At 37.2% G+C, this 25,469-nt stretch overlaps 1 protein-coding gene across 2 annotated transcripts in view; it reads right to left on the bottom strand.

Moving 5' to 3' along the window:
* Window positions 1-5,012: 5,012 nt before the first annotated feature.
* VIRMA (vir like m6A methyltransferase associated) overlaps window positions 5,013-25,469 on the bottom strand; it is a 63,701-nt gene continuing 43,244 nt past the window's right edge. The window contains exons 12-24 of one of the 2 annotated variants that reach the window (XM_055546646.1): window positions 25,260-25,353; window positions 24,572-25,116; window positions 23,821-24,056; window positions 23,113-23,365; window positions 20,872-21,089; window positions 15,475-15,607; window positions 12,303-12,455; window positions 11,697-11,857; window positions 10,754-10,850; window positions 9,500-9,666; window positions 8,713-9,044; window positions 6,255-6,398; window positions 5,013-5,353 (exon numbers count right to left, since the gene is read on the bottom strand). In XM_055546646.1, the coding sequence (XP_055402621.1) occupies window positions 5,199-5,353; window positions 6,255-6,398; window positions 8,713-9,044; window positions 9,500-9,666; window positions 10,754-10,850; window positions 11,697-11,857; window positions 12,303-12,455; window positions 15,475-15,607; window positions 20,872-21,089; window positions 23,113-23,365; window positions 23,821-24,056; window positions 24,572-25,116; window positions 25,260-25,353 (2,688 nt within the window). In that variant the 3' untranslated portion in view covers window positions 5,013-5,198. The remainder of the gene's footprint in view (window positions 5,354-6,254; window positions 6,399-8,712; window positions 9,045-9,499; window positions 9,667-10,753; window positions 10,851-11,696; window positions 11,858-12,302; window positions 12,456-15,474; window positions 15,608-20,871; window positions 21,090-23,112; window positions 23,366-23,820; window positions 24,057-24,571; window positions 25,117-25,259; window positions 25,354-25,469) is intronic. The other variant, XM_055546647.1, reaches the window with a different exon arrangement.

Here is a 25,469-nt window from a genome sequence, read left to right as displayed (position 1 = left end):
GGTAAAGAATCTGCCTGCAGTACAGGAGACCCAGGTTTGATACCTTGGTTGGGAAGATCGCCTGGAGAAGGAAATGGCAACCCACTCCAGTATCCTTGCCTGGAAAACCTCATGGATACAGGAGCCTGGTGGGCTGCAGTCCATGGGGTCACAAAGAGTCCAGCACGACTGAGTGACTAAGACTTACTTACTTACCACATGTGCCAAAGTATCATGGAAATTCTTAGACAGAAAGTAGACTATCTTCACTTACAATCTATGTCAACAAGATCATTATAAAATAGTGTCCCCAAACTAAAAATTTCCCTTTAAAAAAACACATGTAAATTGTCTGGTGGAGCTATAACTTAATATAAGTCTATTTCCTTAACTTATACATTATCTCAAGCAAGCACTGGGAAGATCCCCTGGAGGAGGGCATGGCAACCCGCTCCAGGATCTTGCCTGGAGAATCCCCATGGACAGAGGAGCCTGGTGGGCTACAGTCCACGGGGTCCCAAGGAATCGGCCACAACTGAAGCGACTTAGGCTGCACGCACAAGCAAGCAAGCACTAATTCCAAAGACTTCCAAATTATCAAGTGTGTCATATATGGTACACTTTTTTTTTCCAGGCAGTAGAGGTTGGAACAACATTTGAAACAATATTGCTCTACATAGTTTTTAAAAAGTCAGATGTGTACCTTAACTTCCAAAATCCAGTGAGGTAGGCAGAGCAGAGAGATTTAACTCCAAAGTACTTCTTCACAGCATCCTGTCCTGCACATTCAGTTCAGTTCAGTTCGGTCGATCAGTCGTGTGCAACTCTGTGCGACCCCATAGACGGCAGCCCACCAGGCTCCCCCGTCCCTGGGATTCTCCAGGCAAGAACACTGGAGTGGGTTGCCATTTCCTTCTCCAATGCATGAAAGTGAAGTCGCTCAGTCATGTTCGACCCTCAGCAACCTCATGGACTGCAGCCTTCCAGGCTCCTCCATCCATGGGATTTTCCAGGCAAGAGTACTGCAGTGGGGTGCCATTGCCTTCTCCACAAGGGCAGCGCAGAGCCTGGCAAATCGTGGCCTTGGGACTGTCCTCCGATCAAGAAGATCTTTAGGCTTATGATGTTGTGTGACACGTTGGTGTGTTGAAAAGCAGTAGTTGTGTGCGTGAATCAGCAGCGCCAAGACGATGGGTGAGTGTGTTACAGAAGTGTGAGCAGAGACTGCGTGGAGGCTGGAGGCTCCAGGGAACCCGAGGGTGACAGAAAGTCCAGCGAAGAGGACCGGCGTGGGGGAGGGGGGTGCAGTGAGAAGGCAAGAAGTCACCCCAAGGCAGCAGTGTCCATCTGGGGTCCTTGTCCTGAAGTCTTCCAGCCCAGAGGTCCCGGGAGCTGCACCATTTTGTGGACATGCCCACCCTAGTCCTGAGCTGTAATTGGATTATCCGCCCCCAGCCAACGGGGAATGTAGATGAGGTTCAGGAATTAGGGCTGAGAACAGGGGTCTCACAGCTGAAACTTGGGAACACATGTTTTCAACACAAAGTGTTACAATGCATGGAAGGATTTCATGCATTTGTCAAGGAGGGTGTCCCCATGTTGGCAAAACTAGATAATGAATGGGTCTTTTGAATTTAAAGTCTTGGTGAGGAATGTGGACAAATTACAATCTTCGTGTTGGTAGAAATGCAAAATGGTACAGGCACTATGGAAAACAGTATGGAGAGCCCTAAAAAACTTATAAAAAGAACTACTATATGACCCAGCAGTCCTGCTTCTGTGTATACACTCAAGAATTCAAAGTAGGATCTTGAGCAGGTATTTGTATACCCATATTCATAGCAGCAGCATTATTCATAATAGCCAAGTGGAAGCAACTCTAATGTCTTATTGACAGATGCATAAACAAAATGTGGCATATACATACAATGGAATATTGTTCAGCCTTATACAGAAGGAAATTTTGACATGTATTACACAATGGATGAACATTGTGGACATCATGCTAAATAAAAAAGACAAATGCCACTTATGAGTTACATAGTTAAATTCAGAGACAAAAGAGAAAAATGGTGGGTGCCAGGGGCTGGAGGAAGAAGGGGTTTGGAAGCTGTTGTTTAATGGATTTCACATGAGCAAAATGTAAAAAAGGTCCTGGGCGTCCCCGGTGGCGCTAAAGAATCCGCCTGCCAATGCAGCAGACACAAGAGATGCAGGTTCCATCCCTGGGTCGGGAAGATCCTCTGGAGAAGGAAATGGCAACCCACTCCAGTATTCTTGCCTGGAAAATTCCATGGACAGAGGAGCCTGGCAGGCTACAGTCTATAGGGTCCCAAAGAGTCAGACATGACTGAGCACACACTTAACTCTACACTAAAATATGGTTAAGATGGTAAATTTTGTGTTTTTTTTAAAACACAATTAGTATTTTTTAAATTTTAAAACAAAACATTAAAGAAATTTCTTTAGAAGATGCATCATCTTTGGATCTGTCAGTTTTCCAAGGTAGCAACCAGCTGAAGCTGAAGAGTAGTTTAATGCAGGAGGCCCTCTCCAGGGCCACCACCTCCAACTAAGTCTCCTGGCTTTCTCCCTCGTGCAGAGGCCAAAGTGTCAACTGCCAACGCTTCCCCAGTTCTCTATTCTTCACCTGGTCCTCTTCTCTCATTTCTGTTACTTTCAAGGCCACTGCTAATACTTAGAGTTTGCATCCTTTTCTCTAGCTCATGAATTTACAGGATGTTTGTAAGGTCTTGTTCATTACTTCCCAATCTGTCCTTTTAATTTAAAAATAAAAATCACATGCATCTAACTTTTCCATCCTAACTAGTCTTTATACAAACAATTCCAAAGATGTTATGTATGGTCTAACAAGGTATAACTGTTAATATCAAGTCTTTTCTTTTGTTCCTTTGGCTATTTTAAACATATACTTACTTCAAAAACTCAATAATAAAATCAGTTTGAAATGTATTAGCTGGATTATTCAAGAACTCCAAGTTGTTCCATGTTCATACACTCACCTACTTACTTTTTAAAAGACAACAAAAAACTACACATACACAAACTTGCTTATGTGATTCTCTACTAGATTATGAACTTTTGGGGGGTAGAAACTGCATTTTATTCGTCCTTATATTCCCTAGACTGTACTAGGGAACATGGAACACAGTAGACACTTAGAAAACATACTCTTGTTCCTACGTTCTCAATCTCGATGTTTTTGCCATTTTTTTACACTAAGCAATAAAACTAAACTGGATCTGGTGCTGCTTCACACACCCTGATTACTACCAGCAACACCGCTTCTAAATAAAGCATAGCAATGTTTCGGAGCATTTTTTTCTTCTTCTTACAAAACAAGTATAAATCATTCTGTCAACTCCTTGTCTTACTAATAGAGTATCTTATCCTCAAAGGTATTTCAAGTTTTTCATTAATTTCTAAACACTAAAACGTCTTCTAAAATCTCTTATGTAAAAAAGTTATACAAATAACATATAAAACTATTCTACCCAAGTACACATAAATCTGACATTCATTTTTGAAGCTATGAGGTCCTACACACAAATCTAAATGTATACGACAAGAACCATCACCCAGCACCTATCTGGCTCACTTTTTTTTTTTTTTTTGGCTACACTGGGAGTTCACTGATGCATACAGGCTTTTTCTAGTTGTGGCCAGGGAGGGCTCCTCTCTAGCTGCAGAGCGCAGGCTTCTCACTGTGTTGGCCTCTCTGTTGCAGAGCATGGGTTTGAGAGCGTAAGGGTTTCAGTGGTTGTGGAATATGAGCTTAGTTGCCCTGGGGCAAGGACTTAACTCATGTCCCTTTCATTGGCCAGCGGATTCTTAACCACTGGACCACCAGGGAGTCCAAGAAATACAACTATTTAAACAATTATTTTTACATATATTTGTGTCAGACATTAGGGACAAACTTCAATTTCCATCTAATGTGAAAAATGTGTATTTAGAGAAGATGAGTTTATTAGTTTCAGGATTAAAAGGGGTTTAGGTTATCTTGGGTTTTTGAGGCCATCAGTTATGAAAAGATTTCCATTATCTTTCATTTAAATATCTTTAGAATTGAGCTTTACTCCAGGGTTTTCCTAGCAAGCAAATTATCTATTCACTCACAAACAGTTTTGACAAAACAGTGTGATAAAGGGATGGAATGAGACTCATACACTCCTTCATTGTTTACGAGAACTCTATATTTTATGCCAGATTATATAAACTCAGTATGCTATCTCTTGGGAAAAATATGACTATTTTCTCAAAGTGTAAATTTTATTTCTGTATATATAAAGTACAGATTTTATTAGATGTCTGATTCCCGAAATAACGGTATTAGGATGTGCCTTATTTTAGGTTCTAAAAAACAGCATAATAAAATAGTATAAGTAGGTATAAAGCTAAAACACAAAGCACGTATGCGTTTCTACCTAGCATAAAGGAGAATGTCATGTTTCTTTTTGTACAGCCAAAAGGTTTCCAAAACTGTGCACTCGATTACCCTAGGAAATTCATAGGCGTGCCATAGGACATTTTAAATTTCTGCACAGAACACAGCTGTTGCACACGACACAAATGCTAGCTCGAGGTAGTTTACATCTTCAACATTAGACCGCATCCTTTCCATGACAGTATGTCTTTGCAAAACTGGACTTTCAGCAGTTGAGGTAAGTACTATACAAAAAGCACAGTGGAACAGAATATTGGCAGTTTTTAAGCTGATTCTAAGGTTTGAGAAATTGTGCAGCAACCACAATTACTTGTGGTCAGGACATAAATTCTTACTGTTTGGACCTAACAGCCTAATAAATGGAATTATTAGACGCTTCTTTTGGCCGAGGTATACTGTAATACAACTGAAACGGTAAAGGGCGCCGTAAGCTGAGAAAGTATCGAGGACGTCTGTGGTATAGGCGAGACACACACTACAACAAAATCGTCATTTCACTGGTCATTTTTAACCTAGGAAATTTCCTAAACAGCCATTTAAGAAGAGAACAAAATATATACAAACATACATACAAAGTTTCGATTTTTATTGAAATCTTGTGTTAGGTATCAAACAAAATTTGCTTTCTTCAGATAAAAATATTCTCTCAGATGTATCCAGGTAACTGCTAAGCCTAAATTGGTCCTCCAATGTCTTGTTTTTACTGTCCTCATGAAATGTTCATATGCACTTAGGATGTTCCCAGGAATATTTATCGTGTAAAGGACCGTACGTGGCGACCTCTACCGCTGCCTCCACTAACAAACTTTCCTCTCGAGCCTCCACTGCCGCTATTTGCACTTGCCCAGGAAGGCCCAAGCCCCCCACGACCTCTGGAAGCACGGTCACGAGGACTTGGGCGGTAGCCTGTAAAAGAAAGAATATGATTTTCAGTTGCAACATCTTTCCCTTTCCCATTATATAAATACAAACCTGGAACACCAAACTCAAACCAAGACTACTGCTTGCTCCTTTTAATATTCAAGTGCAAGTTCTGTGACTGTGTTGAAGACCACTTTAAATCGTTAAATTGTCTAAATCAAGAATTACATCTCAAATAAAGCTATTATTTTAAAAATGTGTATTTGGGACTTCCCTGGCAGTCCAGTGGTTAACAATCTGCACTTCCACTGCAAGGGCACAGATAGCGGAATTAAGATCTCCCATGCCTTATGGCGTGGTCCAAAAAAAAAAAAAAAAGTGCATTTGAAACCAAAAGCTATATCTGACCAGAGAATTTCAGACTTGATATAGGAATGTTTTAGAGGGGAACAAAAGGTTATATACTTACATACATAAGATAATCCTGTAACAGAAAAGAAAATAATTGACCCTTGAATAACTCGAGGGTTAATCCAATGTAATTTACATTAGCCCTCATATCCAGAGGTTCCTCTGCATCCTTATTTCAAACCATGAATTGTATTTACTGTTAAAAAAAAATCTGCCTATAAAAATGGACAACCCTTGCAGTTCAAACCTGCGTTGTTGAAGAATCAAACTGTATACTCCATGAAGATGTTTCAGTTTAGTCAACATGAAACCACTCAGATTATACACACAGTTCAGAATCGAAAATTTTGAGAATTTATACAGAATATGTACACTGGGCACTCACTCACAGACATAAAATTACACAGACTTCAGAATTATATGCCTACATTCTAAAATATTCTCTCCCAGAATGAGAACATATGACATTCAACAATCTGGAAAGGATGATTCGCCTCCCTCGTCCTCAGCAATAGCAAGAAGGAAGAACGTGTACCTGTGGAACTAAGTGGTCGTAATGGTGGAAGAGGACCCCTGTTAAAATTGCTCTGGCCTCCACGACTTTCATTGTAAGTTCCTCGAGGAGTATTCTGAGCACTCCAACTGGAGCCTCTTGTTCCCTCCCGACGACTGTAGTTTCCTAAACATAGACAACACGATCAAAATGTACTTGTACCACAACTCTTCAACTGGATTAAGGAAGATATGACATGTTTTTCTTAAATTTTCAAAAGCAATGGAAGAGAAAATATGGAATTTTATACATGAAATACAGGTAAGAGTGGCAGCATTATATACAGTCAGAAGCAGAGGCTCTGGAACCAGCCTGCCAGGGTTCAAATACTAGTTCTGCCTGTTATATTTTATGTGTCCTGGTCAGCTAACTGACAAGTTTTCCCTTCTGTTAACTGAGGGTACTAAAAGAATCTACCTCATGAGGCTGATGAGAGTATTATATGTCAAGGGTTTAAAATAGTTCCTAACACAGCTATGTGTTTACTATTACTGTAAATATCTATTATCTTTGGCTCTCATCCTCTCAACTCAAAAGCATGAAAACTTGTCATTAATCCGCTAGTAGAATATAATTTCTATAAGTTTATACTGTAGAAATTCAGGTTCTAAAATCTTGAAACATTGAAAATAGATTAAATATAACATTAGGAAGCACGCAGATAAAAGAATTGATGATGAACTACACAGAACAATCTTAAGGGAACTGTTGGTAAGGACAACTGTGAAAATAATGTATGGATATTATTCAGAAAGGATACACACAATTCTCAATGCAAATAGGAAAAAAGTTAGGCAAGACTTTTTTTAAGCTCAACAGTAATTATGTAGTTAATCAAAAGTTAACTTAAAAAAAGATTTTTTTCACAGAAAACAACAAAATTCTGTAAAGCAATTATCCTTCAATTAAAAAATAAATTAATTTTTAAAAAAAGATTTTTTCCTATCCAATAAAGTACTTTGCAAATGGTACCATTGGTCTAGATCTAGCTTAATTATAGCAACAAAAAAATACTTTATTTGAATCACTTCTATTCAACAGTCTAATACTGGTAGAACTCATTAGAAAACATATATTAAATAGTTACCTTTAGCTTAGTCTCCAAAATTTACAAAAAGCTTATGACACTTAAGAGCATCAAAACAAACAATCCACTCAAAAAAAAATGGGCAGAAGACCTGGAGAGACATTTCTCCAAAGTGGACATACAGATGTCTGACAGGCATGGAGAAAGATGTTCAGCATCACTAGTTATTAGAGAATGGAAATCAAAACCACAGTGAGGTATCACCTCATACCAGTCAGAATGGCTGTCATCAAAAAATCCGCAAACAACAAATGCTGGAGAGGGTGTGGAGAGAAGGGAACCCCCTACACAGCTGGCGGGAATGTAAACTGGTACAGCCACTATGGAAAACAGCATGGAGGTTCCTTAAAAAATTGAAAATAGAGCTACCATATGACCCTGCAATGCCATTCCTGGGCATATATCTGGCGAAAAACATGACCTAAAAGGACACGTGCACCCCAATGCTCACTGCAGCACTGTTTACAATAGTTAAGACATGGAAGCCACCTAAACGTCCATCAACAGAGGGCTGCATAAAGATGCGGTACGTATATGTATACGTGTGTGTGTGCGTGCTAAGTCGCGTCCAATTCTCTGCAACCCTATGGACTACAGCCCTCCAGGCTTCTCTGTCCATGGAATTTTCCAGGCAAGAATACTGGAGTGGGTTGCCGTTTCTTACTCCAAGAGACCTTTCTGACCCAGGGATTGAATCTGTGTCTCCTATATCTTCTGCATTGGCAGGCAGGTCTTTACCACTAGCGCCACCTGGGAAACCCATACACATACACATACATACATACATACATACATACATACATACATATATACATGGTGTGTGTGTGTATACATATATATACACACACATACACACATACATATACACATATACACACACAATGGAATATTACTGCCATTAAAAGGAGTAAGATAATGCCACCTGCAGCAACATGGATGGAATTAGAGTCATACTGAGTGAAGTGAGTCAGACAGAGGAGAAGAAATATCATATCCCCTTATACGGGGAATCTAACAAGAAATGATACAAATGAACTCACTTACAAAACAGGAGACTCAGACTCAGAAAACCAACTTAAGGTTGCGGGGAAGGGACAGTTAGGGACTCTGGGAAGGTCATGGACACGCTGCTGTATTGAAAATGGATAACCAACAAAGACTTACTATACAGCACAGGGAACTCTGCTCCATGTTCTGTGCTGGCCTGGATGGGAGAGGGGTTTGGGGGAGGATGGACACATGTATATGTATGGCTGAGTCCCTTTGCTATTCACCTGAAACTACCAAAACATGGTTAAATGGCTACACTCCAGTACAAAATAAAAATTCAAAGTTAAAAAAAAAAGTAGTTACCTTTTGAAGCAGGTGGTGTGAAAAATCTATTCTGACTGTGAAAAGCACCCCGTCCTCCCCGATTGCCTGAAAATCCACCACGCGAAGAGATCTTCTGCGACACTTTGAGTGGCCGTTTTGGTGGTGGTATCCCATCTTGAGGGACCACTTCTTTACTTTCAGCTGCAACAAAGTCATCCACATGCATAGATGGTGGTCTGCTTGTGTTCTGTTTTCTCTGACGAAAAATATCATGGGGTCGTATACCCTGTCCAAAGCCTCCCCTGCCCCTTCCTCTTGGTGGTGGCACAACATGAGCTCGCTTGGCAGGTTCAATGTATTCAGATTTTCCACTATTAAAACAAAAGCATTCCATGAACACCTCTCTTTTACACATTTCCAGCGAAAACATAAGTCAATCTTTGCAATACTGAAAACTGCACTATCAATTATTTCTTATCCTAATTGTGTTAAATTTGCAAACATCCCTGCTACCTTCCAGGGAAACACAACAGAACGAGCTAAGAATGGTACTCAACATTTTACTGATATGACTAACAACTTTTAAGAAATAACCCAGTTCACTCTTTTTCAAATCTTCTAAACTCTCATAAAGTCTAATAATATAACAAATGGATCAGGTATGTCCTGGCCAAATTATTATCTTTTAAAAAAATTCAAGATGATATTTATGACTCAAATATTACATCAGTGTCCGTTTCCCTTTAATAGTCACGTGTTTTAAATTACACTAAAATAAATAACCTTACTTGATTCCAATCAAGATCTTCAGCAAAGTGTATTTTACCTTGAAGTTATAAAGGTCTCGTGCTTGTGCTTCCCAAGTTTGAATCCTTTAGTCGTCTTGGTTCTTCCAGGAGATGACGGCTCTGACAGAAACGAGCGCTCTAATTCTGAGTGTAAGTCAAAGTCACTACAACATTTTTCAGAGAGCTCAATTAAGTCAACCTTTACCTGCAGTCATAAAAACGAAACAAAATGAAAAACAGACCTTAAATGCAGCTATTCATGCAGCATTATACTTTAAATGTAACTATTAACGTAACATTTGAATATAGCAATTCCAATTTCCTATAAACTATATTTGATTCTCATAAGAAATTACAGGTCAGCCTCTTTCCTTCATCTTTTCAAAAAGCAACATCATTGGTAGTTTTAAAAAAAAAGTCTTAGGAATTCAGCTGCTTTTATTTCAGGGATTGGGGGTGGGAAGTTAGCATTCTTACTCAAAGGAGGACTATTAGTCTGAGATCTTTGCTGCCTGACAAAGAACTCAGGGTTTCTCTATATAAATTAACAATGGAGTATCTCCAGAACTTTCCAAAAGAATCTGAAATAACATACTCCACAAGCCTTGTACAGTCACTATGTTATAAAAGAATTCTGTACCACAGATCCCCAAGTTTTATGAATTTAATGAGGTTCCAACCGAAGTCAACTTTCAGAGAAATGAAAATTATGTTTAACTTAGGTTTTATCCAAATTAATTAAACCTAAAAGACCAAAGTTGTGGCTGCCATCATCCTCCCTAATACATCTATGAGAAGCATAAAACAGACTCCATTAAAATCTTTATTTATACTTTTACCTATACAGTATTAAGTTAACGAATGTCAATTCCTGTTCACACTATATTCCTTTAGCAAATGTCTTTTTACATTTCCCCAAATTAAGAGCAGATACCACAACCTATTCTCCTTAAACCCCAATACAGAAATCAATTATAATTTTGTCGGATACTATTCTCTATCCTACAAATATAAGAAACCAAAGTGCTTCAGAGTACTTATGCAAAAACATGATTTTCCCCTCATTCTCAAATATACAGACCATTAATTAGAAAGAGGCAAAATCAGTAGCATAAAAAAAAATAGTCCTGGACACCATTAAGTGGGCATCTGACATAAAAATAGTGCAGTATAATCCTGAGACAGACTTTTGACAGCCATATAATGTCATCTATTTTAGTGCTAACAACATGCAAAGAAACAAAAAAAAAATCAACAATTTTTCCCTAAATAATTTAGTAATAAAATTATACCAAATCCAGATCTGTATCAATCTCCTCAGCCTGAAATGGAGTGAACCACATAGATTTCAACTGATCATCCATGACATCAGCTAGCACATATGCAGTTCTAGAATAGAAAAAGTATTTCTTAAAAAGCAGAATTTCAAAATCAAGTATTTTGGCTTAACTTCTAAGTAAAACCTGTGAACAACAGAATTAAAAATATTACCCTCTAAAATATTAGCAAAATTAGCACTTCTAAAAAGACTCCTTCAAAAAACTACTTAAGAATTAAGTATCCTTAAAAACTAGCAACTTGGAAATTAATCCTTTTGTAACAAATTTTGATTTTTCAATAAAATAAAACAGAGACCTAGCTTTCTTTCCAAAAAGCCAAATTTATAACAGTATACCAATGTGCAATTTTTCTAAATTTAGAGAATAATTTCACCACATTAAACACTCATTATCTCTAGAAGGACAGTGCTCCAAAGATCAAGAGGCACAGCCTCTAGACCAGGGATCAGTAAACTATGACTCTATTTGGCCAACTTGCTTTTGAATAGCCTGCAACCTAGGAATGAGTTCCACATTTTTAAAGCTTTTTAAAGAAAACCAAAAGAAACAAGCAAAGAGCTATAGAAGTGTGTGCAGAAGAGACTGAGTGTGGCCTGCAAAGTCTAGATTTTTTTTGCCTAGCCCTCGCGTGTGTGCTGCGCTGTGCAGGCTCCTCTGTCCATGGTATTTTCCAGGCAAGAATACTGGAGTGGGTTGCCATTTCCTACTCTAGAGAAATCTTCCTGACCCAGGGGTCAAACTCTGTCTCTAGCATCTCCTGCACTGGCAGGCTGATTCTTTACCACTGTGCCACTTGGGAAGCCCTTACAGAAAATAATTTGCTGGCCTCTTCTAGATCCCAGTCATTTGCATGTTTCCCACTATCTACTCAACCACAAAACACTGCTTGTTTCACCTGTTGTTAAACAGATTCTGGAGAGATTCTGGAGCTGAAAGTACTGGTTCCACATCCTGGTCACCAAGAGGTAGAGGATCACCTGATGACTCTAGCATCTGCTTAAGTCCAACCACACTGTCCAACAGAGAATCCAGACTGTCATCATCTTTTGAATGCTCCTAGATACAAACAAAAGCAGAATAAGAAAATGCAGGTAAAACTTGAACATGTATGCCCATAATCTACTGACTCTTTAGTAGAAAAGGTGGTATTCCATTACTAAGAAATTTGGAACACCATCAAGAAATTAGCACTATTATACATATTAAAGTAAAACAAACACCAAAAACACTTGCCATTTTATTTCTAAGTAATGGTATCGGGGGGCACTCTGCATTCAAACAATAGATCATTCAAAAAGTACTGCCTTCATGTACTCCTTAAAATTCATAATAGTATGGAGAACTTCACTCCAAATCATTAACTCAGAGCATAAATACCCAACTGAGAGTTCACTATTTTTAAAAGTCACTAGGAAAACTTGTACTAGTCAAATTGAGAAGAAAGTATGTCTTAGGAAGGAGCTGTTTTTGTTTCTGTTTTTTTTGTTTTTCTTTTTTTTACCAAAACAAGCTTCTCTAGTTCAAGGAACAAATTTTCTGGACTTTCTTCTTTGCTTTGTAGAAGCTGTTTTAACTCTGCAGCATTAATACTCATCGTCCGTGCTGAATGAGCTCCCTCTACTTCCATGAGACCACTATCATCTCCACAACATCCCTGTAAATGTCACACACAAGTTAAATTTGAGAGCAGAGAAATTTGCAAAAATGCTTCCAAAATCTCTGTTATTTAAGATTGCGGCAATCTTCCCCTCAGTGTTTTGGTTTTTACATCAGTACAAACGGCTGGTTTTAAGAATTAGTCAGCTCAATGCTGAAACAAGTTTTTCTTTACAACTCACAAAATAAACAGGTAAACACATTTCTCAACAAAAATATCCAATGACAAACACACTGGCACTTGCAGGAAACAGAATATACTAATTGATACTCAAATTAATAAAAATGCTGCTATAACAGCTAAAAACGCTGAACTTCCTTTTCTGGAGACAAGGCAAACAACTAAAGAAAACAGGAACCATATATTTAAGACCATGTGTTGTCTACAGATGTCATAAAGTTATTATTTTCTGCTTTAAAAAATATGCCACATAATAAAGTGAATGTGGGAATGGTGAAAAAAATTCACCACACAAAGCAAATCTCCTCAGTTCATGATAATAAATCCATCTGTATCAGTCCCACCAATTCTGATGCAGGACTTAGTATTTTTAAGTTAACAGTAACATTAAAATTTGTTTGCAGCTCCTACCATTTTTCCTTTAACTGGACACATTTCAGTGAAAACTAAATGAAAATTATTCTGCACAGATTTCCACTCAAACTGATACTGTGCCTGAAGCACACTTGCTCCTTTCAGTAAACACTAGACTAAGGAGTCATTTACATGACATTAAGGAACAGGACATGCAATTTTAATGAGAAATTCAATAAACCATATGTCTACAAGGGTTTTACCTGCTCTGTTTGGAAGTGGTGATAAAGGATATGTTGATGATGGTCTACCTTATGCTTTATTTTTTTTTTTGATGTATGAATTAACAGACTAAATATATTTCATAGAAAGAAGTATATTAATGAGATCACAAATTATCAAGGTATCTATCTGACTTTTCTCAGTTATTCATACCACTTTAAACAGGTGGGAAGTTCAGTACAGCTGAATCAAAAAGTATTATATGTTAAATGTTGGTTGCTCAGTCATGTCCAACTCTTTTGTGACCCCATGGACTACAGCCTGCCAGGCTCCTCTGTCCATGGAGTTCTGCAGGCAAGAATGGTGGAGTGGGTAGCCATTCCCTTCTCCAGGACATCTTCCTAACCCAGGGATCAAACCCAGGTCTCCCATATTGCAGGCAGATTCTTTACCATCTGAGCCACCAGAGAAACATTATAATGATTATTATTTTTCAAGGTCAGGAAAAGCAGATAATCAATTTTTTAAAGAGAAAAACTATGAATGAATTAAAAATATTTGGAATAAAATTTAAAAATAAAATATTTGGAAGGATATAAAATTTCACCTCTCCCTCCTACCTTGCTTCTTCATTATTATGAACAGAAATTGAACAAAATAAAATACGTTTTAAATTCTTATCTACTTGTTATTAAAAACAGCCTTAGAAAATCTAGAGTTAAATTTAGCTTAATTTGAAGATTGCTCTCTCTATATATATACACATACATTACTATGAAAAGTAGTAAAAGAATTTCTAAGGAGATTTTTTTTAATCTACAAAGTGATTTCAGGAAAATGAAAATTCTATGAAATATGTGATACCACTTCAAATCTCCATAATCATTTGTCAAACGCTTTAGCTATTAAACTATAGAAGACACTATGCATTACACTAGGAAAAATCCAGTAAGACATGGTCTCTGACCTAAGTGACGTAACACTCAGGTAGTGGAAGAGGAAATGCTAAGTAGGCATATAAATGATCTATAAAAAGAAATCCAGTAACATGATGTGAAGTATACAGAAAGAAAAGTAATATTAAAAGGCTTCACAAATTAGGGTGTGTTAAAATAGGCACTATAAATAGATTACAGTTTGACCAGGGAGAAAGAGAGACAGAGAGAAAACCACAAACTAACAGAGGCATGGCCAAGGAGATACATGTAAGTAGAGGAGATTTACCGATGGTGCCTCCCAGTAAGGGAGAAGTGGTTGCAAAAGTAGCTTTTTGCCCTACAGTGAATAATCTTGAATGCCATGCTAAAAAGTCTGGAATTTATTCTATAGACACGAGAAGTTATTGGAGAGTAGAGTGATATGATCTGCTATCTGCTTTAGGAAGTTATGAACTCATACAGAACTATTCAGAATGTACCAAAGAAGTAAATGCTTGGAAGGAAAAAACTGGAAAGAAAGTTGACACAGCACTCTGCAAGAAAATATCAATAGACAGCTAAGAGTTATACAAAAACAGAACATAATTCTGGAGTGGGAAAGGGCAATAAGTCAAACAAAAAATTCACTAGAGGGGCTCAAGAGCAGATTTGAGCTGGCAAAAAAAAAAAAAAAAGAATCTGTGAACTTGAACACAGTCAACTGAGATTATCCATTTTAAGGAACAGAAAGAAAAACATGAAGAACCATGTGCACAGCCTCAAAAGATGCTTGTGGAAATACTATCAGGAGTACCAACACAGGCACAATAAAGGGTCTCAGAAGAGGAAGAAAGAGTCAGAAAAAATACCTCAAGAAACGGTGACTGAAAACTTTACAAATTTGATGAAAAACATTAATTTACACTTTCAAGAGGCTCAACAAACTCCAAGTAGAACAAACTTAATCCACTCTTAACACATGATCAAGAGCCAAAAACAAAGAATCTTGAAAACAGTAAGAGAGGTGACTCAACTAATAAAAGATTAACAAGTGATTTATTGTCAAAAACCATGGAAGCCACAACGCAGTAGGAAAACATTTTCAAACAGTTGAAAGAATTAAGAATGATACCTAATAAATTCTACTCTTAACAATCTATTTTTTTATAAATCAAAAACCCATACTTTTAGTGAGGTGAGGACATATGAAAAAAATAGTATGTAAGTTCCAAGTTCCAAATAACATCATTCCAAGATATTTTTGAACCCAAGTGATTTTTTTTAACATATACATTAAGTTTGTAAATATGAGAAATACCAAATACATATATATACACACTTACCATTGTATCAGAATTAAGAATTTGTCTCATAAATTCCAAAAATGAAGATGCAAGTTCACCTGTGTCTTTACTAAATGTGCTGACCACTCGTTTCAGTAAACTATGCAGAGCATTACTATTTTTCCTTAAAGAACTGTAAATAAAGAAAATAGAGAGGCAATGTTTTAAAATTTGAGCATATAAGTCTGGCATGAGAAATGAACTATCTCAGTTCAGACAAACAAAATTTAGTAAATTAAAATGTTACATTTCAAGAAATGTAAAAAAGTACTTTGGTTTATCTGTCATACAAACCATGTAACAAAGCATTTCTTTTTATAGTTGATACCTCCTTTTAAAGAAGATAGACTTCAAAAGGGTGTCTCTCATAGCTCTGGCGGTAAGGAATCCGCCTGCAATGCAGGAGGTCCAGGTCTGCTCCCTGAGTTAAGAGGAGAGGCCTGACAGGCTACAGTCCATGTGGTCACACAGAGCTGGACACAACGGGCATGCATGTACACAAACGTCAAAAACACAGAAAGAAAAAAAACTCCCCCAAATAACAAAGCTACAAAACTTAGCAAATAAATTCGCAGGTTCCTTTTTGAACACTTTTTTATAACCTGGGGATCTCTCTAACATAAGGAAGTTATAGCTGTCTCAAAAGCCTGCTGCTGCTGCTGCTGCTAAGTCACTTCAGTCATGTCCGACTCTGTGCGACCCCATAGATGGCAGCCCACCAGGTTCCGCTGTCCCTGGGATTCTCCAGGCAAAAGTACTGGAGTGGGTTGCCATCACCTTCTCCGCTTGAAAGCCTAATTTATATAATAACTACAAAGAATGATTATCTTTATGACAGTGTAATCTGACAGAAAGAAACCAAAGGTATAAAGTAAGCATCAGTAAACTTTTTATGTAAAGGGCCTAATGATAAATATTTTAGGCTTTACAGGGTTATACAGAACTCAATGTGCCCTCTATACAAAATAGTAGTCTCAGTCACAGCTACTCAATGGCTAATGTAGTGGGAAACCATCTGTAGACAACACATAAATATTGACTATGTTCCAATAAACGCCGGATTTGTCCTGTGGCCCACAATTTACCATCCTCTTATACAGAGAGGTTTCAGTGTAAGAAATAATCATGCTATGTGTCCAAAATCATGACAATACATAATCCTGCTAAAATTATGCATTTATATAGTTCTTAGTTGATCAAAATAAAATTTCAAGACTTGGATAAAGCAATACAAAATGGAGAAAGATAAGACTCGTGCTCATGAGAACTTTATAAAATAATGAAACAGACAAAGCACAATAAACAGGAATGAGATTAAACATAGAGATAGTACAATCAACAGAAAAAGCTTAGGTTAAAAATTGGATTATACCAATTACTAGCCTCTACTTATAACTTCAAGAGAATGAGAGTTATTTAGATGGCCTATCAAAAACTGGGGTCCACTGCATACCCTTTAGAATGTCTACAATTAAAAAAGTAAACTAAAAAAAAAAAAAAAACTTAAAAAAAAAATAAATAAATAAATAAAAAATCAAAAAGTAAACTAGCAATACTAAAATCTGGTATTTTGTCACTCAACTTGTAGCGAAGTTGTCTATAAAAGGGTGGCACACTAGACTGCTGGGGTGATGGCTTTGCATGGAAATGTGATAGTAGATACATGACGGTCAAAATCCACAGAACTGTGTATCACAAAACATGGATGAGGTTACAAAGAAAGGGGTAAAGTTAGAATCCACCCTCTGATACTGTATTAGAAACAAAATACTTGTATGGACTCATCTTTTAAAATACATACATATAATAAATAGATGGGGAAAAAATGTATTTTTTTGGTAAATGCATGAGTTAGGACATATATATTTCCCAGCCCTAGTCAACGAGAAAAACCAAAATTAGTGATGTAAGTTGAACAACAAAATAAATAACAACATACCGTTCAATTAGTACACAACAAAAAAACAATGTCCACAAGTCCATATGGATATAAATACCCAAATAAGTAAATAAATGGGGAAAAGTGATGAATTCATCCTTACAGAGGATAATTAAGTGAAAAAGGAATAAGAAAAATAGGAAATCACTCTTAAAACACCATGGGCTTCCCCTGATGGCTCAGCTGGTAAAGAACCCGCCTGCCAAAGGAGGAGACATAGGAGACACCAGCTTGATCCCTGGGTTGGGAAGATCCCCTGGAGAAGGAAATAGCAATCCACTCCAGTATTCTTTCCTGGAAAAATCCATGGACAGAGGAGCCTGGCAGGCTTCAGTCCATGGGGTTGCAAAGAGTCAGATATGACTGAATGTGCATGCGCACACGCGCACGCACACACACACACACACACACACACACACACACATTAAAACACCACAGTAATAACTGACATGTGCCAAGATTCACTGATGGACAATAAAATGACTGGATGAAAATTTTAAGTAGAAACAGGACATTTACATAGTCTTGAAGTATATTATCAAAATGTTTAGTTTAAAAACAGAAAATTAGTAAGTTTGCTGTGCAGAATCCTAGCAGACAGCATCTCAGTTTGGTGACCAAGGTTAGTTATCACCAGTAATGCATATTTCCTGATATGATGTACTTAGAACATTACTAGAAAAACTGGTAAAATCTAAGCAAGTTCTGTATTTTGGTTAACAGTATTATGTCTAGTTTCTTAATTTTGACAAATATTCAATGGTTATTCAAGACATCAGCATAAGGACAGGGATAAGGGTAAGTTGGATGAAGGGCATATCTGAGCTCTCTGTACTATTATTTTGTAGTTTTTCTGAAAGTCTAAAATCATCTCAAAAAAAGTATTTTTGAGTGAGGCCTGTCTCAGGACTAGAGGATATAGTCACCTATTTATTGAAAAAGCCACATCATACTATACCTCTGCTCAAAACCTCATAATGGCTCTCGTGTGTATGTGTGTACGTTAGTCGCTCGGATGTGTCCAACTCTTTGTGATCCCGTAGTCTGCCAGGTTCCTCTGTCCATGGGATTCCCTCAGCAAGAATACTAGGGTGGGTAGCCATTTCCTTCTCTAGGGAATCTTCCTGTCCCAGGGATCAAACCTGGGTCTCCAGCATCGCAGGTGGATTCTTTACCATCTGAGTCACCAGGGAAGCCCAGTGGCCCTTGTAAGTAACTCTAAAGGCCCCCGATGACCTGCCCTTCCCTCACCTACCCACTACCTCTCTGACCTGGGGCCCTGTCATTTTCCAACGTGCTTACTCACTTCAAGAGCAACCACCACGGTCTCCAGGCCATTTCTCAGACAAGTGAGGCATACCACATGCAGTTGCTCTCCCCCAGCATATTAACATGTTTCACTCACCTCCCTCAGTTTTTTGTTCAAGGGCCACCTTCTCAGCAAGGACTTCCCTGATTAACTCCTCAAACTTCAAATGACAACTCTCCCCCTCACTTCAGCACTCGCTATTCCTTTGTTCTATTTTATGTTGTTTTATAACACGCTGTGTATTTTATTTACATGTTGATCATCTGTCTACTTCTAATAGAATGAAAGCATCGAGAAGACATAATGTCAAAATATAAAGGGGTATAAGGAATGGGGACACAAAGGATATGCATTTTAGGCAGGCATTTAGGCAGGAAATATATTGATACAGATACCTGAGTGAAGTAAAAAAATAAGTCCTAGAAGAAACTAGGGAACAAGCATTTTAGGAAAGAAAAAAAAAGGTCTAGAAATAGGAATGAGCCTGACAGGGAGCCAAATTGAGGATAAAAGAGCTATGAGAAAAGTCAGAAAGATAAGCAAGAGCTGGACTGTATAAGAGCCCTAGAGATCAATATCAAGTTTGAATTTTTTTTGCAGTTCAATGGAAAGCCAACAGAAGGATTTAAGCAAAATAATAATGACAAATACCTTGTTTTAAGTTTAAAAAGATCAATCTGAGCACTAAGAAAATATTTTTTATGGGGACAATACTAGAAGTAAGAAGAGAAGACTGGAGGCTATTGCAATGGGTCATATAGGCAAATACAGTGGAGGGGACACGGGTGGTAACGATGGAGGTGGAGAAAGGCGATCAGATTCAGGATGTTTTGAAAACATAAGGTACTGGACTTCTTGACAGACTGGAAGCAGGAAGAAAGGAAAAGAGAAGCAGCAAGAATCTTCACGTTTAACATTTACCAAGTTAAGCAAGACAGAAACATGTCTGAGGCAAGAATATCAAGAGCTCTGCTTTCGTTCAGCTTGGGTGCCCATTAGATGGCTAAGTAGAGACATCAAATAGATACATGAGTTACATGGAGCTCAGCAGAAAGATCCAAGCTGAAGAAACAAAGGAAATAGGTTACAATGACTTACATGAACCTAGCGGAGCCAGCTTTTTTAAAAAATTAAGTTTAATTGGATATGTAGTGTATAAGACGAGTTTTAAAGGTAAATATCTGGGCAATAGGAAAAAAGACATTGAAGAAATAAAATTTAAAGACTTTGGTGAAAGACTGGGAGGTGGCAGGGGGAGAACCTACATGTTCAGCAGGTACCATTAACTGAGAGAGAGTACAGGAGGACAGGCTAAGCAGGGGGAAAGATGGGAAGCAGCACCAAGCACTCTACCTGGAACATATGTTTTCAACCAACGTTATAAGAATTGATGAGAGACACAAATACATGTTGCCTAATCCTTTAGATCTCATAATCCTACACACTTCTACGAATTCTCAGGGAAACTAAGTAGTAGCTATCTATTTCCCTAGTGAAGAAAAAGACGAGGGCATGGATAGCAATGGGGAGCAGAAATTACACCTGAGAGACTGAGCAGCATGAGATTTACATCATTTCAAATCCATTTCAGATCAGCCACTCCTCTAGAGAATAAAACACGCAGAATCAGCACTTTCAGCTTCAGAGTCCAGAATACCACACTACCATCATCTTTGAAGAACTAGTGGAGTCTATGCCAACCAAACAAGTATCTTCGAGCACTGAATTAATGACCCTGGAATGATAAGTTTTCCTTCTCAATTTACATTACCTAAAGATTTTATTACTAGTACATTTCATTGCTAATCAATCTTTTCCACAAATTCAAAATTTCTCCACATGAAAGAAATCATACCTTCCACCTTCTACAACATCTATGAATTAATTAATATGGGGGGATTAAAATACAAGAAAATAGTAAATTTTTACCATTTCCTGGTGGCTCAGTGGTAAAGAATCCACCTGCCACCGCAGGAGACGCAGGGTCAATCCCTGGGTTGGGAAGATCTCCTGGAGAAGGAAATGGCAACCCATTCCAGTAATCTTGCCTGGGAAATCCCGTGGACAGAGGAGCCTGGCGGGCGACAGTCCATGGGACCGCAAAAGAGTCAATTAAGTAACAACAGAATTAAATTAGATAAAGCATTACCTTTTTAAATGAAATAATCCATAATCATGCTCTGCAAGAAACATCATTGTTCTGACACATGTCAGTAAACAGCTGTAACTGCTCTCAGAGTTAGCTACCACAGCCAGGAGACAGTCACAGATTGAGGCCATCAGTTCTTTGTTTGGTAGAGAATTGGAGAGTTGCTCCAGTTCAGAAACAGAACCTTCAGAAGAGTTTGGCAAAATTAGTGCAATGTCCTGTGAGGGAGGAGGGGAGTTGGGGAAAAAACAATTTTTTTAAATGATTGTCACTATCACTTCGAGCTTTTATTTCTGAAATACACAGCAATTAGTACTTAGTAGTTATTGAAATATTATAATTATTATCCCATCCCAAACACAGATTCAAACACATTAAATACAAAGGAGTTGTTCTGCCCTTCTACAAAGGTTAATACAAGGATACACACCTAAAGAATTTGCTTCACAGTGTTTCTATTTTGTAAGACTGACACCTAACCACTTGGCAGCGGAACCTGATTCACAGTATTCTTATTTTAAAAGAACATCTCTTTGAAAAATTTTTCCTTCTGGCTTATACTAAGTGTAGTTTCTATCTTCAAATGGTTAGGTTAGTACTTTGGGTATGAAAATATTTTAAATTATTATATTTATTCATCTGAATATTTTTAAATTTATAAATAAAGCATTCAGAGAAATAAATTTTAATAAATATATCCATACTTGAATTTAAAATATCACAAAAAGAAATGGATGGAACGAAAAAACATTTAGGCACAATCTTCCAATATTTTCCCCTCGTTTTTATATACATCTAAAATTCAAATTTTTCAATGTCAGCAAGTTTACCTAACAGTAACTAAAAACCCACACTACTCTTTACAGAAGTAAAGCAGACTTTACAGAAACATTTTTAGGTATGCGTTATTGCCTTTAACCACTTCAACACACTGGAAACCACTATTCAACTTGGGTTAGAACTATAAAACAAAGCTTGAATAGAAAGGAAATACAACTAGGTGAGGCCAGCCAAGAATGAAGTTTATGTGATCAGGGTAGCTAGGATGCTAAACTGTTACTCAGCATGGTCATACAACTCAATATTAATTATAAAACAAATACCAGCTGATTGGACATTTTGAGGTATAAAACTTAAAACAGCCTTTTTACCAGGTCCAAAACTATTTTCTACCAGATCTCCTTTTTGTGAAAACAAATCACACAAAAAATGTTCCTTCTTGACTTGAGTGTTAAATGTAATCAAATTGGATTTTTTTAATTTTTTTTTTTTAGCTAGAAAAAGGTAATCTCCTAATATGTGTGTGCTTAGTCACTCAGTCATGTCTGACTCTTTGCAACCCCAAGGACTGTAGCCCGCCAGGCTTCTCTGTCCACGAGAATTCTCCAGGCAAGAATACTGGAGTGGGTTGCCATGCCCTCCTCCCAAATCTTCTAATATGGGATCCTATTAAAAATACTCTGCCTGGAAAAATCACATTTGATTAATTAGATAGTAGGAGCATTTTGACAAGCTAAAATCCTATCAGGCAGAGAAATCTATGATGATCCCTGTAACAATGGGCTTTAAAAGTTAAAGCAATTCTCATTAACTCATGGAACTACCAACTGGAAGTCAATAATAGAAACAGCAGGAAGAAGTACTACTACTTTTAGTCAACATCTATAAGCACAGTAACCTGAAACACGCTAAAACTGTAGTAGGCTGTGATGCCTTCCAAAGTTGCAAAGACTTCCCTGGCTTCCCAGTGGTTAAGACTCTGCACTTTCCTGGTTGGGGAACTAAGATCCCCACATACCTTTAGGCATGGCTAAAAAAATTTTTTTTTAATTAAAAAAAAAAAATACCCAAACAAAAAAATATAGTATTAATTCAACCAATCACAAAACTACAATATTCAAGAATGAATCGGTACAGAATATAATAGGAAAGAAAATGAAACTACCAGACATAACCAACCCCAAAGAATACAACAGCACACAGAATAAATACCCAAAGACAGTATCTCATAAAGACAATGAAAAAACCTCTTTAGAGAAACATGTGATGTACAAGGTCAAAGAAAGTTATGTAGCACCAAATCATTTTATTGTTGGTTCAGTGGTCAAATATCCCCCCTAAACAATAATATGAATAATGAAACAGATGAGATCTTTTTGTTAGCAGCCAAGAATTACATCAGGAGAAGTTTTTAAAAAATATATACACCCACAAAGAATTTATAAAAATAACTATAAATACCTGATCACAGAGAGACTGCAAAATGGATGTGATATATTCAACACACTGCTGACGAATAACACTGTCTCCAGGAGACCGCACCAAAACCAACAGATCCTGGAATATCTCTGCATATCTTTCATCACCTTTAATAGTTCCACTAATTAGATGCAAAATAGCTAATTTACAAGCTTTGTGTGAAGCCAGAGCATCAAGAAGAGCAAGCAACCTGGTGGTTTGGCTAGTATATTGTTTTTCTTTATCTTCTGAAGTGCTGAAATAAAATCAACACATTTAGTAAACAAAATTCTTGATTTTAAGGCATTACTTAGTAATTTGCTTTTTCAACACGTATTATACACATTTTATGTAAAAAATTTCATTCCTTGGGTATGACAACTCTGGAATTTTACAATTACTATAAAATTTTGTAAATTTGGGTTTTCAATAACATATTTTCTTAAATCAGAGTACTTCACAGTTCACTTTTCCAGCATCCCAAAACTTGAAATACTTCAAGGTATCTTGCAGATAAAATAATAGCTTTCTAATCAAAATTTACCTTTATATATTCACATATACATGTGTCTGTGTTGTGTATATTTTATATGTACACGTATTATCTGAGCATTCTAAAGCCTGGTTTCCAAAGTCTAAGTTAATTTTTTTAAAAAGTATTTGTGTCAAAAATACCTTGAGGAAAAAAATTTTAGTGCAAAATGAAAATACCTTTGCAAGTCTTCTACAATCAAATCCAACACAGTTCTCATAATCAGAAGTGCAGTTGGTGAGGCAAGGTCACACAATTGAACACAAATACGCCGTAACATATGTTGAATGGGCTGGCAGGTTGTGCCAGAGAAAGAGCGAACTATTTCTTGGAGCAACTTTGCTTGAACATGAAGGTGCATGCTCCACAACTTTCGGGTGTTGAGTGCCACTGATATATCATGTGGCTCAATAACCTGTTAAAAAAGTATAATGTGTGTGTACGTAGATTTTTTTTTAATATTTATTTACAATCACAAAAACTGTTCAGGAAGAACTATTATGAAAAGAACATCTTTACTGCATGCTTAAAACATTTAATTTTCTGTTGTACAAATAAACATTTGCTTGAATTCATTGCATCTAATAAAAAATCTTATTGTTCTCAGGTTAGCAGTCAGTAGAGCAGAGTCCATTGATGAAGCAACCTAGTTAATGGTGGGGGAAAAAGATTTAAAAACAAAAGTACAAGTATACGTAACAGCATAATAAAATTCACATTAACAAAAATTTATTTAAAATGTTACTCCCATGTTTCCTTAATGACCAACTTGCTTCAGTTTTTATCTCACCCTCATCCAGGTATTTTATGTCTTTCTTAGGGGAAGGAGATGAGGGGGGTCTTTTGTTTTTGTTTTTTTAAGAAAAACCACTGGTTTTTAAAAGTGTTATTGCCATCATTTATAAGATGCATGTTATATGGAAGTGATACCTGAGTTGTTTGCATGGGCAATGGTAGAGGCAGCAGCTCTGAAAGGAGTATGAGTCCAGAAAAAAATCCTTCAGGAACCTTCAATATCGAAGAAAGAACTTCTTTTAACATTAAAGACCAAGTATTGTTAGCTAGAGTCTCTTCTGAGATAGTGAGCTTTTCATTAACTCCTTGGGTAAAAGTCAGTAAGATATCAATGATATCATTCTGAATTTTCTGTTCATCACTATCCAAACGACCTGAGAGAGGGATAGAGCACAGGAGCATGTGTAAAGTCACAAGTGCTGAAGGAACACGCATGTCCTTAAACTCAAAGGATCCACCTCTCAGCAGTTCCGTTAACATAGTTTTAAGAAGAGTGAGTGTGCAGCGAGCCATTGAAATGGTAGTAACTCTGTGAAGGGTAGTCCCCATGTTGACATGGAGCCTCCATGGCTGAGTCAGAATACTGTTCAATTTTTGCAGCACCCGAATAAAGGTGTCCATTCCTTCAGCAGAAAAAAGCTGAATGACAGCAAGATTCCATTTCAGGTCTTTCTGTTGACCTTTACATAAATAAGGGAGAAAAAAAACAAAAAACTAATTACTTAAGTATTAATCACTGGTTAAGATTTTTGAGTATTTTATTTAATAAATGATATTTACACCAGGCTTAAAGAATAGTTTTTAAATATAGTAGACACATTACCTTCAACAGGGGGCGGGGGACAGGCCACATTACAGAGAACACGCAAGGCAGTAGTAAGGCCAACTCCTTCTGGGGTCATCAAGTTATCAGTATTCTTCAAAAATAAAAATGAACAGAAACTTTAATTTCTTAGTACCTATCAGACCCAGAGAAGGCATTGGTTAAAAACAGGAGTTTCAAGTTAAGTACTTATATCATTTTAAACTTCCT

The sequence above is a fragment of the Bubalus kerabau genome, chromosome 14 (genome assembly GCF_029407905.1).
Source record: "Bubalus kerabau isolate K-KA32 ecotype Philippines breed swamp buffalo chromosome 14, PCC_UOA_SB_1v2, whole genome shotgun sequence".
NCBI lineage: Eukaryota > Metazoa > Chordata > Mammalia > Artiodactyla > Bovidae > Bubalus > Bubalus kerabau.
The sequence above is the reverse complement of the archived record's forward strand: the minus strand, read 5'-3'. Positions and strand labels throughout refer to the sequence as shown.